Below are 18,478 nucleotides of genomic sequence, written 5' to 3' on the forward strand. Positions count from 1 at the left end.
GACTTTAATCCCCTGTGCAGCAGTCCTCCATAGTTTGCACTGAGATTGAGACGAGGCATTTTGGATGTCATCTCCCGCACTGAACAGGGAAGTCTTCTACCACTTGCACAGTACCAAGTTTTTGCATGGATTTAATCCATGCAAATACACTCGCTATAATGAATGGTTTTGCAAAGACAAAGAAGTGTTAAGATAGACTTTGCTGTTTATAAGTGGATATTGTTTATAGTGCTTATCCTGAGCTAGCAATCAGTCTAGGTGTTACCATCAGGTGTGGTCAATAAATGACTAATCTGTTTGACACATCAAATTACATGTGTGATTAATCCCCTCTGATCGATACAATTGATAATAGCTTCTAAACAAAGCTTTATTTCCAGACTGCACTGAAATTGTGTGTTTCCTTAATTCAACTCATTTAATTAGAAAGGACAATAAATTGGTTGTTAAACCTCAAGTAATTTTCTTTTGGCTAATAGGATGTTGAATGCGGAAGGTAATTGTTGGGGGCTGACCTGCTGGAAAGCAGCTCTGCAGAAAAGGATCTGGGAGTCCTGCTGGACAAGAAGTTAAGCATGAGCCAGCAATGTGCCCTTGTGGCCAAGAAGACCAGTCCTGGCGTGCATTAGGAAGAGTGTTGCCAGCAGGTCGAGGGAGGTGATCCTCCTCCTCTACTCAGCCCTGGTGAGGCCTCACCTGGAGTAGCAGGTCCAGTTCTGGGCTCCCCAGAACAAGAGAGACATGGCACTCCTGGAGAGAGTCCAGCGGAGGGCTACCAAGATGATTAGAGGGCTGGAGCACCTCTCCTAGGAAGAAAGACTGCAAGAGCTGGGCCTGTTCAGCCTGGAGAAGAGAAGATTGAGAGGGGATCTCATCAATGTCTACAAATATCGAAAGGGAGAGTGTCAAGAGGATGGGGCCAGCCTCTTCTCCGTGGTGCCCAGCAACAGGACAAGAGGCAACGGGCACAAACTGAAACACAGGAAGTTCTGTCTGAATCTGAGGAAAAATTTCTTTCCTGTGAGGGTGACTGAGCACTGGAACAGTTCCCTAGAGAGGTTGTGGAGTCTTCTTCTCTGGAACTATTCAAAACCCACCTGGACATGATCCTGTGCAATGTGCTCTAGAGGACCCTGCTTGAGAAGGGCGGTTGGACTAGAATTCTGTGATTCTGTAACACATAAATGTCCATAAATCAGAGTATTGCATTGTGGATGGCAGGGAATCACAGAATCACAGAATCGTTTAGGTTGGAAGGGACCTCTGGAGATCATCTAGTCTGACCCCCCTGCTCAAGCAGGGTCCCCTAAAGCACATTGCCCAGGATCACATCCAGACGGGTTTTGAATATCTCCAGCGAAGAAGACTCCACAACCTCTCTGGGCAACCTGTGCCAGTGCTCTGTCACCCTCACAGTGAAGAAGTTTTTTCTCAGGTTCAGATGGAACTTCCTGTGGTTCAGTTTCTGCCCGTTGCCTCTTGTCCTGTTGCTGGGCACCACGGAGAAGAGGCTGGCCTCATCCTCTTGACACTCCCCCTTCAGATACTTGTACACGTTGATCAGATCACCTCTCAGGCTTCTCTTCTCCAGATTGAACAGGCCCAGCTCTCGCAGCCTTTCTTCACAGGAGAGGTGCTCCAGTCCCCTCATCATCCTTGTAGCCCTCTCAATTGAATCTCAATTGCTTTCCATTCTCCTTCCCTGTGGGACTGAACTGTGTTAAAGTTCTGCTTTTTCTGGAAGATTTAGCAAGGATGTTTTATGCTATGATTTTTTTTCTTTCCAGAGCACTCCTTAGACTAAATGGTAATTGCCTTCATAATTTGGGAGCTGCAAGATCTCTCTCCACCAAAAATCCCCTACCCAAAGTTTTATTTTGCAACTGTGCTCAGTCATATTCATTGAGTTAGGGAACCTCACTAAAGAAAAACAGCATTTCTACCTACTTGTGCTCACATAGTTGTGCCGTGGACACTTCAAGGGGGAAACATGGCATTCGGGCACTTAAAAGTTAGCTGTCCATGTGACTTTCAAAACAGGTGTCTTCAGAAGATAATTCACCTGATGTATCATAGCCACTCATTAAAAGCCAGATTAATTGCTCTTTAAAGATGCCTGTTTCTGTTGACAGCAAAGGAGGTCGTGAGTGCCTCACTCAGATTCAGATGTCTAACTCTTAAATGCCTACTGATGCATGGGGGCAAATGGATGCCAACCGCTTTTCGCACAGTTGGTGCTGTAAGATTTGGTTGGACACATGCTGTGGAGAAACATGTCCACACACACACTTGGTCCATGTTAATGTAATCACTGACCGTTTTGATCCAGGATGTGCATACGTACACAAATGACATCTTACATTGACTCAAGAGTAACAGATGCTCTCTTGGTGAACAAGAATATTTCATAGTGCTCACCATCGTGATTTCACAATCAGTCTAATTTAATAGCTATGAATAGAGGAAATGTAAAATCCTTTCAATCCAGCATTTCAACATTCCAGTATGAAAACCAACCCCAACGATTTTTAGATACTTGCTACTGCTTGGATATAAAGGGGTTGAAACATGACTGAATATATTTTTACGTTGGAACAGGGCAAAATATTTTCAACAGTTTACTCAGTAGAGAGAAAGAGAAAAAAATGTTTTGGAGTATACCTGGGTGAATTTAGGCACTAATCTGCTGAGACTTTCCAATGGAGGAAAAAAAAAAAAAATGAGGAAAACCATTTTGAAAAAGCAGGAAAAAATATTTGCCGCAATACTTATTCTTCTATTTTGAACGTAACTGTATTTAACTGAATTTCTTTAAATTCCCCTGATATTAAATAAAATATTTAGTTGGCTTTCAAATGAATGTTTTTAACTACTCCAACTTTTCCTTTCTTTACTAGATTCCAAGAGAACATTTCTTCAGACTGCGCCATTTTAACTGTATAAGGATATTTGAAGTATTTTCCAAATCAAAGGAAGCCATAGCTTAGCAGATAAAAGCAGGGGCCAAAAGCCATCCTTGCATCAGTAAAGCTCCTCCAGGGATAGGCTTGGAACAAAAATGTTACTCTACCATTAATACAGAGCAGGCAGAGCAACCCTTCTGTCTAGGCTAATCAAAAGCAACAGTGAGCGAAAGAGGATAAGACATCTTTCACTCTTTCAAGAGGTGGGATGGAAATGTCATGCAGGATATGCATCTTCCCACACCCTTCCCTGCCAGTGTGATCCCTTGTTTTCAGATCCTGATGGTCTGTCATTGGCCCTACACCTTTTTTACTCACAACATCAGGAGCTGTAACTTGAGTGAGGCACTTGGAGGAGGAGAGGGTGAACATCTAAGAATGAGGCAGTCCTCACTCTTGGGGCTTTGACAACATCGCTGTGGACAGGACAGGACCAATAACTCCAGCATTCTCTCTGTGACCTCTAGAGTTCAGATAGATGTGCCAAAACCTCCCTCTCCTGAGCTGAGTACAGGCTGCCCACCGGGGACCTGCACTAGTTCTGCACTGCCAGGTGCTGCAGCCTCTCTCCTGCTCTGACACCTCACGTGCCAACATGTGGTGTGCCATGGCTGGGTCCTCAGCAGAGGCACAGCTCCATGGCTGCTGCCTGAGCCTCGGATGGGGAACCTTGGCAGGCTGGAGAGCAATGGTAGCATCACTGACCACGTGCTCCTGACCCTCCTCTCCTGATCACTGAGGAAGGGAGTGAATTAGGGTCCTGGAAAGTGTTCCAAGAGGACTGCCTCATGTGGTGTGCGCTCCATGTCACATGAACAACAAGGGGCTCTGCAGCCACCTGACCCACCCTCACACATATCTTGCAGCCTTGGAGCACATCCCTCCTGCCTCTGCTCTGCCTCCAGGACAGAAGCAACCTTGGCACGGGGATGGGAGAGCAGTTCAATAGAAAATGTAGAGGTGGCCATGATTTCCCCTGAAGCCAAGCAGGGCCCATGAGAATTTCAGTCTTTCAGAGCCCAGGGAGGAGTTGTTCAGGCAATTCCGGTTCACAGACAGGCATCTCTCCCTTGGCTTGAACACACTGAGACACCTAAGCTAGGCTTTCCCAGCCAGGAGATGGTGGGTGATCTCCAGGGAGCTATTCAAACTTTTGATTGAATCACACTTTGGAAGTGCCTACTTCTCTCCACAGACTTCTTGCAATGAAAGTGCTCCACACTGGCTGGAGTGAATCCAGCCACAGGATCTGCTGCCCTGCTCCTGCAGCAGAAGGAGTGAGAAACAGCACAGCCAAGGTAGATGTGAGGCTAGGTCATATTGGCTTGTGGACCAGGGAGGGAAAAGAGCTGCCCCATACCTGAAGTCTGGTTATCCCCGGTCAGCTCTGCCAAGCACTGGTTGCGCTCCTCTTCAATCTCCTGCATGATGCTGCACTCCGGACGTGTGCTGGATGTCTACAGAAAGGGTAGAGAAGAAGAGAGTGAGGCCAACTCATCTTAGGGATGTGTTCCAGGGGATTCACGGCCAGCCAGGCTCTCTTAGGTTGCTGCATAACAGCCTTATTTTAAAATTGCTCGAGAGACAGGAACGTAACTCAGTGACAGCTAAAAAAACAGCATTTCCTTCCTTGACCTCCTCGAAAAATCTGCCTTTTTCTGATGATTAGGAGCAGTCCTGCTTTGTTATTCCCTGGGAGCCCTGCTTGACCAACCTAACACCAGCAGCTATCTAGGGCAGAAAAATGGCAGCTTTAAAATTCATGCCAGGAGCAGCAGGATCTCTGCTTACACAGATCTCTGCTTATTTATTCCCTCCATGCTCACGCAGTCTGCCTTCTGGCTCATGCTAACTCAAAGTGAACTCAAAGCCGAACCAATGGCTAAGAATGAAATCTCAGGTGCAGATTAAGAGATTGGGAAGCTAACAAGCAGGAAATTCCCAACGACAAAACCTTTTCCCCCAAGTGGTTTCCCCTCAGTAAGATCTAATAATATTATGTTTGCAATATAACAGTGTCTATAATCGGGGACTCCTAATATCATATACTTTGTGAACTACCTCAGTCACAAAATGTGGATCGTAACAATCTGTGCTCCAAAAAAGGAGCCAGGAGCTACATTAGGGGCTATATATTATAGTTCTGTTAACATTACCAACATATTCTCAATTTGGAGGGAACACCTGACTTCCCTGCTATGGCAATAGCAAGTAGAAATCAAGATACTATTCCACAAGGCACTGTACAAAACTGAACAAGAAACATCTTATCTTTCAAAGAGGTTGCATTCAGCCAGAGAAACCTATTCAGAAACTCAGCTGCAAACAGAGAGTGAAAGAGAAATGATGCGAAGAGTCCCAGCTCCAGGTTATGTGTTCACTGTTGACCGCAATGTAGGAAAAATATGAGATGAGTGAGCTTCTGGGACAGAGCTGAGGGGCACAGGAGCAGCCTTTTCATGTTCGAGCTCACTGATTCAGCATTCGCTATTGCTGAATTTGGAAAAAAGCACATATTTTTATTTGAAATAAGCACAGAAAGAAAAAAAAAAAGATCTTTTCATACATCTCATTTCAAAATGTTTAAGGCATTTTTCTACCCATATATTTGCCAGCCAAGTTTTTTTTAAGATAGAAGGCCCAGAAATCATTTGAGGGAGCAACTGTTTGACATAAGTTGCCCTTTGGATTAAAATTATAAAGTAATGTAGCATATTAACTTCTATTCACATCGTCTCCTGTTAACCCAGCTTGGTCTCTTCTCTCTTTCACCAGGTGTCTTGCTCAGATCACAATTTCCTTTAAATTGCGAATGGGCCTTCATTACTCATGTGTAAACAATTAATTATGTGCTTTGCCAGTCCATAAGGAGGTGAATAATTTGGCGTTGTCTTGCTATTCACAAGTTTCCTTTTTCCAAAGTGAAACAGATCTTCAAAATTTTTATTCTGGCTCATCTGAAATACCACAGACTCACTTTGTTTTAATTTCTAGTGCTTCTTCCCTTTTTGTTTTATCTTTTAAAAAAGTGAAGGGTTTCCAGAACACCTGTTTAATAAGAAATATTGAAATGTTCTCTTTTCAAAACATTCTGACTTTTTCCAAGGAAAGTTAAAATTCTCTGGACTTAAACTACTGCCAAATTCATCTCACATTTATAAATAGCTTGGGTTTTCACTTTATAAATTAATGCATACAGCTCTAACTTTGATCAGGGTTCGCAAAGCACTGTGTACTTTTACAACATAATTTTACAGTTTTTTATGCAGCAAATTTTCTCCCAAGCCCCTTAACAAGTACTTCACAGCCCTTCACTAAAAATTCAAGCCTAGATTAGTTGATTGCATATTTACCTCTATAGCTTGATATTTACTTTTGAGTAAATGTTTCATCACCTTTCGAAAAACAGAGGCCGATGCATTGTTAGCATTCAGAAAAGTGGGCTCTTGACAGAGTCACAAAAATTTGTACAGCTGTAATTTTAAAAATGTTGTCTTTCTCAATCCAGCCCCAGAGGAAAGGCATCTATGCTAGGCAAATAGCACTGGAAAAAACAATATCCAAAAGCTAAACTCCCAAGATAACAGGCAATCTGGCTTTTGTAGCGCTGGTGGCAACTTGCAGCGAGATTTTAAGCAAGATGGGTGGCTCTAAAGCCTGAAGAAGTATTTAGGTGCCCCATCTCCACCGCTTTCAAGAAGAGCTAGACACTGAGGTGGGATTTATTCTCTCCAAGAGAGGCATCTAGTCTCAGCTGAGATGTCCTAGGGAACCCTCCTGGCCAACAGTCTTCACTCCAAGAGGGCATGGTCCCATGCAGATCCTGTGTTGTATCTGCCAGTCCTGTCCAGCTGCCTCAGATATGCCAAGCTCTCTAAAATATTGCTAGATACCTGTGTTCACAGTGGCATATATCTCACTGCTCTCTTGCACACATCTCACTTCATTTCAGCTGGATAAAAGCTATGCGACTAGTCTGAACTAATTTTTACCCTTCCTTCTAGTCAACAGCATCAGCCAGCATCAGCCCTGGAAGAGTTCACCCCCCTTTGCTAGCTGTGGTTGGACCAGTTCAGAATAAAAAACCCGACTGTTTAGCTGCAGAAGGTCAATGATGTGAATTTAATGCCTAAAGACCTGTAACTGAATCAAGGTCAACAGACAGACTCGCATTTGAGGCCTTCTAATTTATGGCTTATTTTCCACATTCACTAAATAAGTAAATAAATAACCCAGACAAACACAGCAACCCCCTTTCTTCCTCCCCAGTGATAACCCTGACAACCTGCACATTGCAGCCACTGTTGTTGCAGGCCAGAAAAAATTAGCAGGAAAACCACGGTTTTGACTACGATTAGGAAACGAGAGAGTGTTCCTTTTTTGTTGGTAGGTCAACAGTTCAGCTGGCAGGATGGTGATAGGGCAATGCGTTTGCTTGCCTTAATTAATCTCCCAATTGACAAAATGCTCATGACTGAAAAGACTCCAATAGAGCTTGGAATTCTGCCTGCCAAGATATGCTTTCACTGGGATCAGAGGCTAAATAACACTTCTTCCTTTACATATTCCTTCCAGAAAAAGGTTGAAGCAAAGCAGACTTTCTGCATAGCTTGGTAAGAACTCATTTTACTTCTTTCCTAGCCCTTTCTTTCTTTTTTTTTTTTTTTTTTTTTTTTTTTTTTTTTTTGCCCTGTGGCGAGTGCAGTGATTTTGGGCTTTGGCATCCTTCACAGCAGTGGGCAGCTGAGCACACAGACATGCGGCTGAAGACTACACCAATTCATGTTTCCCACCCAGAAAGTATAGATAAAGGGAAAGTGTGACCAGTTTTGGTTAGTTCACATTAACATCTGCTAGGAAACAGTAATCCAGTTTCCTGGATATATCCAGGATGCGTAGCTAGCTGAAACTCAATAAAATCTCCCTCACTAAGCTCTTCGGAACTTATGAGATATCATGTAAGAATTGTGGTGGATTTGTCAGGGTGCTGTTTTTCCTGCAGGCACTCTTAAGTCCTAAGCAGAAAGAGGAAAGCAATATTTTTCTGGACATGCTTGCTGTAGCTCTGAATTCTGCAGCAACTCTTACGAGGAATTATCCCCAAAGTCTTTGTTAATGAGAATTTTCATTCCCACAGGATCCCAACAGTTGTTAGAGGATTATGCACAGTCTTCTACTGCAAAGACAGCCATTGTGCACATTTTTTTAATTAAATACAATTCAAAGGATTGTCATAGTCTGAAGGAGCCACAGAAAGGTTCGAGCCTCATCTATGCTGTTTGTCTTCAGCAGGACTAGGGCTAACCATGGGCCAACTCCTTGGCTCATACGGCAGCTACTCAAAGGCAGATGAGATCCACAGTGATGCCAGAGCCATAGGCACACAGGAATACGGCCCACAAAAAGTAACATGGGCTTTAGTACCTCTCCGACCCTCAGTTCCAGAGTGTTCCTGGGATCACCTGGAGCTCGCTGCATGGAGACTCCAGCAGAGAGGCTTGGATTTGGTTACCAGTTACCACAGCAATAACCGGATTTAGAATGAAACAGGAACAGAGTAGAAGAGAAAAGCCTACAGAGGATGAAGTTACATCCCTCACCCATTTCTGTTCAACTCCCAGAGCCTACATGGCAGTGACACTTGGGTACATTTCTGCTAGTTATCTGAATACAGATACCTTCATAGAAACTACAGGAAGGCAGTAACAGTGTAAAACAAGAGCATCCATTGCCTTCCTACAGTTTTTTATAACACAAATTCGCAGTCATTGCTGTAGGTGGAGATGAAGTCTTTCAACCCCTTTCCATGTGGGCAGCAAAGGAAACGAAATATTTCAGTAGGTAGGTCTTAGTTCTGACAGTTGTATTTCTTTCCCCTCAGTTTCAGAGTAATTCAGTGCTATTTCAGAAGCTGATGCTATTTCAGATAGCTGAAAAAACAGCAAAATTATATCAATAGATTCTGGACAAGAACCAAGGCTCAGCACCATAACCCAAAGAAGCTGCTCTGGCTATGTCTGAAGAAGAGCTTCAGTCCAGTCTTTCATTTGTGCTCATTATTTATATTAACACAGGACTGAAGGAACCTCTTAGGCAACAGTCTTGGCTCATGATTCCTTCGACAGCTTCATCCAGCTCTTAAAACTAGATTTTCAGTTTCTTTTTTAGATTTTAGTTTCTTCTTTTTGAATATCCTCAGGAAAATGGAGTTTTATTCATAAGAACCCTCTGAGCAAGCCAAAAAATACAATGGTTCAAGAATAAGAATAAGCAAAGAGAGTGGACCAGTGGAAGATACCAGCAAAGGATTTCTATCTTTACCCATGGGTAACACAATTTCCAAAAATAGCATCATCAAAGCTGAGAGCTGCAAAAGCTTTGGTGGCCTTGACCAAAAAAAAAAGAAAAAAAAAAGAAAAAAAAGACATTAATCATTTACGGAGAACTATAATTGCTTATTCTACTAAAGGGCCTTTGCTTAAGGATTCAAAAGCACATTGCAAATATATCATGACAGCATGGGGAAGTGAGCATTAGACAGCAGTGACATAGACATAAACTGAGAGATAAGGCCAAGTTCAAAACACATCAAACACCCTGTGTGGCCTTTGTATGGTCACTAAAGAAACTTTAGTTTCACAATAACTTGTGAAAATAATTCCTTTTTTTAAAGCAGAGACAGGCTATACTCCACTGTGACCTCTACTCATGCTGTAAGCACACTGCACTGCAAGCAGTCCATCAGTAAGGGACTCTGAGAGTGAGGGTAGCACCATATGTCCCTAAGAGATTTTTCCAAATAAAAGAGGTCCAGGCAAATACCCAAGTATCCTGACTCTGTTTGCTGTTCAAACCGCTCCATTTTATGCTTCTGCCAAACACAATCATGCCAATAACAGATCTTTCTTTTGACAAGGAAAGCAGATGTTCTTCATGCTCATCTAAGCAGGCCCTGTCAAACAAAGGCAGTTTGCCCAAATCAACCCATCAGCTTGGAGATATGGAGACTTCATTTAGGCTGATTGTCCCCTTGCTGTGTGAGGGGTTGGAAGATCAAGGAAACACGTGCAGAGTGTTTTGCAAAGAGCTTGGAGACCCAGAAGAAAAGGGAAGCTGAGCAGCTGTGTTGCTTAACTCCTTGGTGACAAGCTTGTATACTCCTCTCTTGGAAAGGAGAGCAGAACTAGGGTCTTAAGCAGGAAACGATACCCAGGCACTGGAGTAATGACACACAGTATATTAACAGAGAGGCAGCTCTTCAGTAAATTCCCACTACTGTGTAGCAGGGTGCCCTGATGGCTGGATAAGCACATTTAGCTCCTTAAAATATCATCCTGAGTAGGTAAGTATGAATTTCCTTTCCAGGAAGCTCAGATGAAGGATTTCAATTCAGGCTATTGGAGAAATACAGCCATAATGCCGAGATCAGTGGTGTTTAGATCTACAATTCAGGGCACAGAGGAGCAAAACGTCATAGTATCTCTGTTATGGTTGGGGGGGGGGGGGAGGGGGGAAGCAAGGAATGATAGCTATGTGCCCAAGATTATACAGGGACAACAAAGGAAGGAAAGAAGGGGACTCCTCTACTTAACTTTTGTAGAAATTAGAGGGCAGCAAAGTACCTCACAGGTTACCCTGAAATACTAGTCACTAGCTACTTTTAATTTGCTTTACCCTTTGGGTCTAAGGAGCAAAGCTCGGTTAGGGAAAATTCTGCTCTCAAGGAATGTCCAGAGCCTTGATTCCTAAACTGATCACACCTTCTGAAGGAAAGTCAGCTCCAAAGCTTCTGTTCAGCCAATTACAGAAACAGCAAGACGACAAATGCAATTCACATTCAGAACTCCTTAGCTCCCAGGACTCAGAAACATCAGCTGGGGAGCCATCAAGCCGTCTATAGACATCTATAGACGTCTATAAGATGGACATGATGGACATCTACATCTGAGTAGTTCACGTTGATTCTCCTTCCTAGCCTGCGGAGAGAAATAGGCACTTTTAGGCCATGATTCACTTCATACTACCTGTCTAAACTGTCTAGAAACTGCCTAGAATAGGTTAAATGAAATTTACCTTATACCATCTCATAAAGGGAGCCTTAGGCAACTGGTTGGATGTCTACATTGCAAGTATCTAAAGTTCAAAGAGATGCACCCCACAGATTTGGACTGAACAATTATGCGCCCAGCAGTCCCATCCTTACCCAGCATACTCCAAGAACAGATGTGAGGTGGTACCTGGCAGGTTTGCTGTTGAGAAGTTGGTGAAAGACTGCTAAGTGATCCAATACGTTTATATGATTTGTGGTTTCAAGATATATTTACCCTGAAATGCTGCTGCTCCAAAAAAGGCACTTGGCTTCATGAGAATCTGGTGGTACCTTTTAGTCCTGCACTGGACTAACCCAGCACTGGGTCATCTCCTGAGTAGCCTCTTGACTGCTGCGCACAGAAGAAAGGGTCCCTAGTGCAACTGCAGCCTCAGAATGGACTAGAAAGCATGGAGTGGATGTCTTAGGAAAACCTGCCAGTTGCTTGTGTTCGCTCCTGTCTCCTCTGTGCTTGTCCAGACCCGAACTCCTGACAAAGCCTCCATCCTTCCAGCTCTGATTCTTGTGCTGATCAGTGGTGGGGAGCCTGCTCCTCATTGCATCGCTTTCATCTGTTCATCATCTGCTTCACTTCACTGCAACTGTGGTATCTGACTCTTGTTTTCCTCCCAAATCCAACCCAGACATAACCACCCACCAAGACCTGCTGCTGTAACACAGAAGAAGGATTAAATTGAACTCCAATCTGCTCAGATAGTCCCAGCAAGTTGTAAGGCTTTGACTGGGTTGCACAGCAGAAGAGGTTCCCAGATCCAGAGCAACAGAGGTAGTTCAGTGTGGAGGCTGTCACAAAATAAGACATTGATGAAAATTACAGTGAAGCCCCCACGGTTTCTTCCCATAAACATCATGTTCTAAATCAGACCCTAGATTTAGAGGTCTCCTACTGTCTGGGAGTTGTATAAACAGATCGTTTGACAAATAGGACCCCACAAGCCTCCTGTGAGGCAGACATGCCATTGATGTTATTTATAACCAGGGAGCTATAGGATAAAGAAATCTAGATTTCTTTAGCTCTCAGAATTACTATGGTTGTCCGGTTTGAGGAACCATGGTTTTCACTGGTTCTCACTTTTAGGAGAACTGAAAGCTCTGAGCATGACTAGAAATTCAATGTTAGAGGGAAACCTGCACTACGAGAAAAGCATGGGCAGGACTGACTGACACCAGACTTGCACCATTCATGTTGGGAACTCTCAGAGCTGCACTAAGAAGCAACTTCACCTGGAGCTCTAGGGTGGTCTGGAGAGAGCACACTTCCCATGCACTTTTTTTTCCCCTCAGCCTTTTCTTCACACATCTGGGGAAAGACTGTGAGCAGGCAGGGTGGCAACGCTACACAGCAGTCTAGCAGTCAGTGTCCCAGGTATGGCTTTTCCTAGGCAGAGTAGGTACTTTGAGGCTCAGTGGCAGCTAGCAATACGGATGAAAGAGGGCACTTGGCATTTCCAGGGTGCCCTCTCCTTTCTTTGCAGAGTATACGCAGTCTCTGCCTCTCCAGCTGAATAGTCAAAAAAGAGAGACATTCAGTATTCGGAGCACTCAACGACTGCAATTTTCCTGAGCTCACTGAACAGTCAGTGACTTCAGAAGATGCATCTTCCAATCTTGTGACCCAGCAATCGTAAGAAAGAGAAGACTGGATTAGAGTACGGAACTGTCAAGTTCAGTATCACTTCCCCAAGAGCAGACAGGAGGAGATAAAGAAACAAACAAAGTAGAATGCATAGGAAATGAGGCATGCTGTATATAATAATCCCTGCTGTAATATATGCCCTCCTTCCAGCAGTCACTATGATTCCTTTTTATAATACTCTCGATGATAAGGTTTTAATTTTCTTGGCCGCCAATACCTGGAACACCTTCTATTAAACCAACATTAGAACCAATGCCAGGGGATCTTACTCTTCACATGCCACATCCCATCTTGAGAAGGTGCCCCTAAGAGGGGTTGTTTGCTCTCTAAAAGAAAACCCCCCAAATACAAAAGTGTTGGCAAAAGATAACATTTGGTTACGGTACATTCAGAGATTAGGAAAAAATGAATCTTCTCTCTTTTAAATTAATCAAAAATTATTTAATCAGCAAGGCTCTGGGTGAGGATATTACTTATGGATTTATGAGGCATCCTTTATAAGGCATCAGAGCTTTCTATAAGAAAAGATTCTTCATGGATAGCCAGAAGAATTAAACTGCGTCTTCCAGAGAGAAGAGTCTATCACAGTGGCTGTGTTTCATATATTGAGGCTGTGTTTCAAAACAAAGGATCAATTCATTGCTCCTGATAATGAGGAATTCAAGAGTACTCCAATGACTTGCAGCCCTTGGAGCTACCACCTTTAATAAATCAGGACACAGTCATTCCTCCCTTCATTGGCTGGGAATTCGAGGGAAGCAAAAGAGTAGGCCATTTTCTAACACGTGTGAAGGAGTGCTGGGTTAGCACAAGCACAGCGAGCATTGCTGCAGTGAAGAACAAAGATTCACCAGAATGGGAAAAATCAGTCGGGGAGGAATTGAAGAGATCCTTACCCAAGGATGTGCATGATGGACAGACAGAGATGGCCTTGATTTAGAAGAACACAACATGCTAGAGATCACTATTTGGTTTTCCAGAGCTCTCCTAGAGGAAGGCTGTTAAATACATTTACATTTGGAGCCTTAGATTCAGCAGCTGTCTTTGATACCATCACTGTACCTAGTAGGTCATCTATACAAAGAGTATAGATACAGAGAATGTAGTATATTTATCTGAGCAATTGATAAGGAGGCACATATTCTTATCAGGACTTAATGGACTAAGGATGGAGATTTTTAGGAAGGACTTAAGATTCCTGGAGGAGACAGTAAATAAGAACTGAAACTATCAGCGTTCACCTGCAAAGTTTTGAAAGGTCCACGTGAACGGTCAGCATGAAAGTCACTTCTAGTTAAACACGGGAATAATTCAAAGTGTTCCCATGCCTCCTTGCTGAAAAGAAGGATTTAAAGCTACAGGTTAAAATGGTGGTAATATGAACCTAAGAGCTTTAGACAAACACGAAAATCTTATAAATTCAAGTTGACACACACTCTCACATACTGTCTAAACTAGGCACGCACATGGCATTGCCATTTGAAGAGAGCACTGATGTCTTTCTAGGAGCCTGAACACAAAGCTGACAGTCCCACCACCTTCCACTTAACAACACTCCACAAAGCCTCGAGATCCCAGAATGCAAGGCTGCTGCGATGGGGGCTGCACCTTAAATACCATCTCTTGTGCTGAATAATGGCTGAGCATCAAATGAAAACAATGAACAAAAGGAAATGTCAGGTGATGGGAATATCTGTGTTACAAATCAAAAGCAGCCCACAGTAGCTAGTGCCATGGTTTGAGCATGGCTAGGAGGAGTTTACCACCAGGAAGGAGTTTACCAGTGGCTTTAAGAAGGCAAGGATTTCACCTTCTGGCTTCTTGCGTGGCCTATCCCAGTTTGGCTCCTAGCTATTGCTTTGCTTCCCTTTGGTCCCTGAAGCAAAGTCAACTTGCAGCTGCTTTCCAATGTGCAACTGAAATGTGATGAACTGGCTACTCAGGCAGATCATTAGTTCTACTTTATTGGGCTGAGCACTTCCTTTTGTCTTCCCTTACCTGCTAGTGACAGAGCTGGGGAAAACGTGCAGAGGGAAGCTGTTTCTGCTTTGTCTATTTGAACGGGAAAACGAATGAGGGTGCAAGTGATGCGGAAAATGATGTGAGCGCTCAGACGGCGGAACTGACTCTTGGCAGTACAGTACCACCCAGACCACACAAAGGTGATGCCACTGGCCACAGATCTCAAAATGCTTTACAAAAAAAAGTATCTCTAGCCTCTTTTGACAGATGAAGAAACCAAAGCAGAAAGTCCCAAATCATCCAGCAAGCCAGTAGTGTAGAACAGATCCCTCAAGATGTGTAAGTGCAGCCCAGTTTTGTACGGCTGTCTCCCCAAACACCTTCCCAAGATAGACAGAAGAAATCCCCAAAAACTTAAATACTTAACACTCTTTGGAACAAAATTTGCACGTCTCTTAAAGACTTTCCCACGTGCCAGTGCACACTGTTGTCCACCCCTGTCAGAGCAGCTGTCACACTTTATTCCCTCTTTATCCCACCCAAATTCTCCTCTTTGCTGTTGGCTTTTTGCTGGTTGAGCTGTGTATTTTCAGGAGAACATTTAAATATCGTATGCAAAGAGGGAGAAAGAAGCCAATCCTTGTTCGCTTGGAGAAAGGGGAGAACTTCAAATCTCACTTAGGAATACTAGACATGAGGAAAAAAATAGATGAGGCAATTAGAAAGATAATACCTGAGATGGACATTAGGAGAGATCAAAACAACTGGACAGAACGACAGATGGCTGTGGGAAGAAAACTATGTTTAGAGCAGTAGAAACAGTAGAAAACCTATGAGAATTGCTACAAATCTAGTCTTTTCTATCGAGACCAACTCAGCCAAGCAGAAAAAGTCTTTCAGCATTATGAATAAAAGGAGAACGCCACCGGGGTGGTGGGGGGGGGGGGGGGGAAGGTGAGATTGCTATGCACAGTGCTGAAACGAAAGACGCAACTAAAACAACTAAACATATCCCGAACAAATGTGAGTTCGCATTCCCTTTCCACTTGTCCACTGATTCCTCCAACTATTTTGAGATAAAAACGTAAGTTTGTTACTACAGGGTGGAATAGTGACACACAGTGACCTGTCTTGCATAATCGAGAAGTGCAACAGAGCTGACTGTGAACACAAACTGTATGAAAACTGTTATGTACGAGGTGAAAGCTACTCAGAACAAGATGCTCAAACTGGACCGTGGGAATGGTACCATCTGACAAAGTCAACAAATTCAATTTTTTTATATGTAAGAGGGAGGAAAAGAGATCCAGACACCTATCAGCAAGTTAATCTGAGCACAAAAGTACACAAGACTTTTGAACACCACTTGAAGGAAAGAATCATTGGGAGCATGGCAGCAAGTGGAGATTTGGATAAAATACATGCGGTTTATCAAAAGTACATCATGACAATCTATGCTGATAGCTGTTCTTGATCATTTCCCTGGGTTTTTTTTGTTTTTTGGACAGAGGAAAAATCAATGGACCTAATCTTTCTCGACTCCAGTAAATAGTCTGATGGCATGCCGAAAGGAAAGGATTGCCACTATAGATAGCGGGGATTAATGCAAGAACTGAAAGGCAACTAAGGCAGTGGCTACTGGGAAGACAGCAGGTTGGGTTGAAAGCAGAAATGCAGAGCCACAGGAAGGTTTACAATGGTATTATTTAAGGATCCAGCTTGGGACAGATGCCAGTTAAAATTTTCTGGGTTTCTGAATTTTCTGAATGATTTTCTAAAAATCATGATTTGCTGATGATACAAAGCTGGTAGGCTTCGTCTACACAGAGGAAGAACAGCTGGTCATCTTGATGACTGGCTTTATTAGCTAGGGAATGAAATACAATGCTAAAAAGGAACAGTAAAGTATTGAGGGGGCTACTACCAAAAAGGTCCATGAGAAAAGGGAACGCTCTCAGCTGGAAATGACGGAGTAGGAAGCCCTGGTAGTTCAGTCAGTCACAGGATGCTTCTGAGCTGCCAAGTGGAGAAGAAAGACACTAAGTTCTTCACTCATTGTACCTAAATTATCCTCAAATTACACAGAAGAACCCCTGAATTCAACTCAAACATTTTCAGATCAAACAGAACTGTCTATTTTGGTGACTAAACTAATTGCAGGTGAAAGAAAGTAAAAAACAAAACAAAACAAAAAATGCTCCTTCTGCAGTCTCAGCAAGGTAAAGGTGCGTTCATATTGTGCAGCACTTGGAAGAGATTATGCTGGAAACGTCAGAGACGTTTCCAAGTCACTGTTACTCCTGACGGCAAGAGTTTCAAACATGAAACCTGCTCAAAAGTACAATTCAGCATGAGGCATGTAGTGTGTGATCAAATGTGAGCCCAGCACTTAGCCCAAGGGGAGGACACAAGCCTTCCTGTGCTGTCACAGCAATCTGTGCAGACAATCCAACATTTTCCTTTTATTATTTTTTTGCCTTTCTGAGATGCACTCCTTTCAATACTGATGAGAAAGGACTCATTCCCCATGCAGATGCTGGCCACAGTGAGAACAGATCTAGCTACAAATGAAAGAGCTGCAGAGCAGGAGGAAGACACATGCCAGGAGGACGACACTGCCAAGCCGTATGGATCTGTCAGTTCTCTAAAATGGACATGACAGGTCTTCTCCTGCCCACCTAAACAAGACAAGGAAGAAGAGGCTATGCTACATGGAGACGGGGATCTGCAGCCACAACACTTGGATCAGACACTATAGACGAAATTGTGCTGTCCACAGAAAGAAGAAAAGGGGCAGATGGGACTATCCTAGGTCAAGAGGTACTGAGCTCTTGGAAAGTCACATTTTAGCAACTTTGGCGGTGTCACTGATACAGACATGTTGGTGTTTTAACTCTCTCATATCTTTCTAGAGCAGCTGAGTTTTCTTTCTCACTTGGCAAAAGAGGCTAAATGTCCCCAGCTAAAGAAAATAGATGTGCCACCACGTTATGTCCACTGACCCAGCCTAAATGAGATTTTCACCACCCAAGCAGCATCTGCAGCTGAAACATCAAAACAATTGAGATCCCTAGCTTTCCCTGGCTTACGCACAACAAGGCTGACTGACTAAAACATTACAGGCTATATTAGATTTCGTTCTTACTGCCGGCTATCCCGTCAACCTCCTAATTTTATCTAAACAGCACAGGAGAGCTGAGGATCCAATACATATGAGGATTTGGACTGCTGCGCTCAACTATAGCTGCAGGCAGCTGCGCATTCAGAAGATAGCACCGCTCTGCAGGACCATGACAGGTTCTCAGCTTCACATGTGTCACCATCACAGGATGCAAGGAGCCCTTGGAAGATTCCCTTCTCCACACGGTCTCCATCTCCGACAGATCTCTTGAGGCATTTTCTGAACATCCTCATAGAGGGTAATGCTCTTTTGTTTCCTCAAAGAGCAGGGAGGTGCAGAAACTGTCACGCATGTGCACATACGCCTGCAAATGGCCAACGCAGATTTGCCTACAAGTGGGGATGGAGGCAAGGTCCCTTAAAAAGGGACAAGGAGGAATAATATAGAGAGTGATGATAGGGCCTCCGGTGAATGTCCAGCCAAGCTGCAAACTTTCCCCCAAAGAATGAACTGAACTGTAGAAACATGCCATAAATATGGGACCGAGTGTAAACACACTGAAATAAATTATAAATGAGAAGTGCCTAGCAAAAGAGACTCAAGATAGTGACGGTGAAAGACGCAGGATTAATTAGTCCTTCACAGCCATGAAGCTGATGAGTCTGGATTTTCATTCCTCCTCCATG

General features: G+C 43.5%; 1 protein-coding gene across 2 annotated transcripts in view; it reads right to left on the minus strand.

The window, feature by feature from the left end:
• Positions 1-18,478, minus strand: part of VIPR1 (vasoactive intestinal peptide receptor 1) — a 117,792-nt gene that overhangs the window by 73,511 nt on the left and 25,803 nt on the right. For both annotated transcript variants that reach the window (XM_068934124.1, XM_068934125.1), the window contains exon 2: positions 4,324-4,420. In XM_068934124.1, coding sequence (XP_068790225.1) covers positions 4,324-4,420 — 97 coding nt within the window. The remainder of the gene's footprint in view (positions 1-4,323; positions 4,421-18,478) is intronic.

Source organism: Struthio camelus, chromosome 2 (assembly GCF_040807025.1).
Source record: "Struthio camelus isolate bStrCam1 chromosome 2, bStrCam1.hap1, whole genome shotgun sequence".
Classification (NCBI taxonomy): Eukaryota; Metazoa; Chordata; class Aves; order Struthioniformes; family Struthionidae; genus Struthio; species Struthio camelus.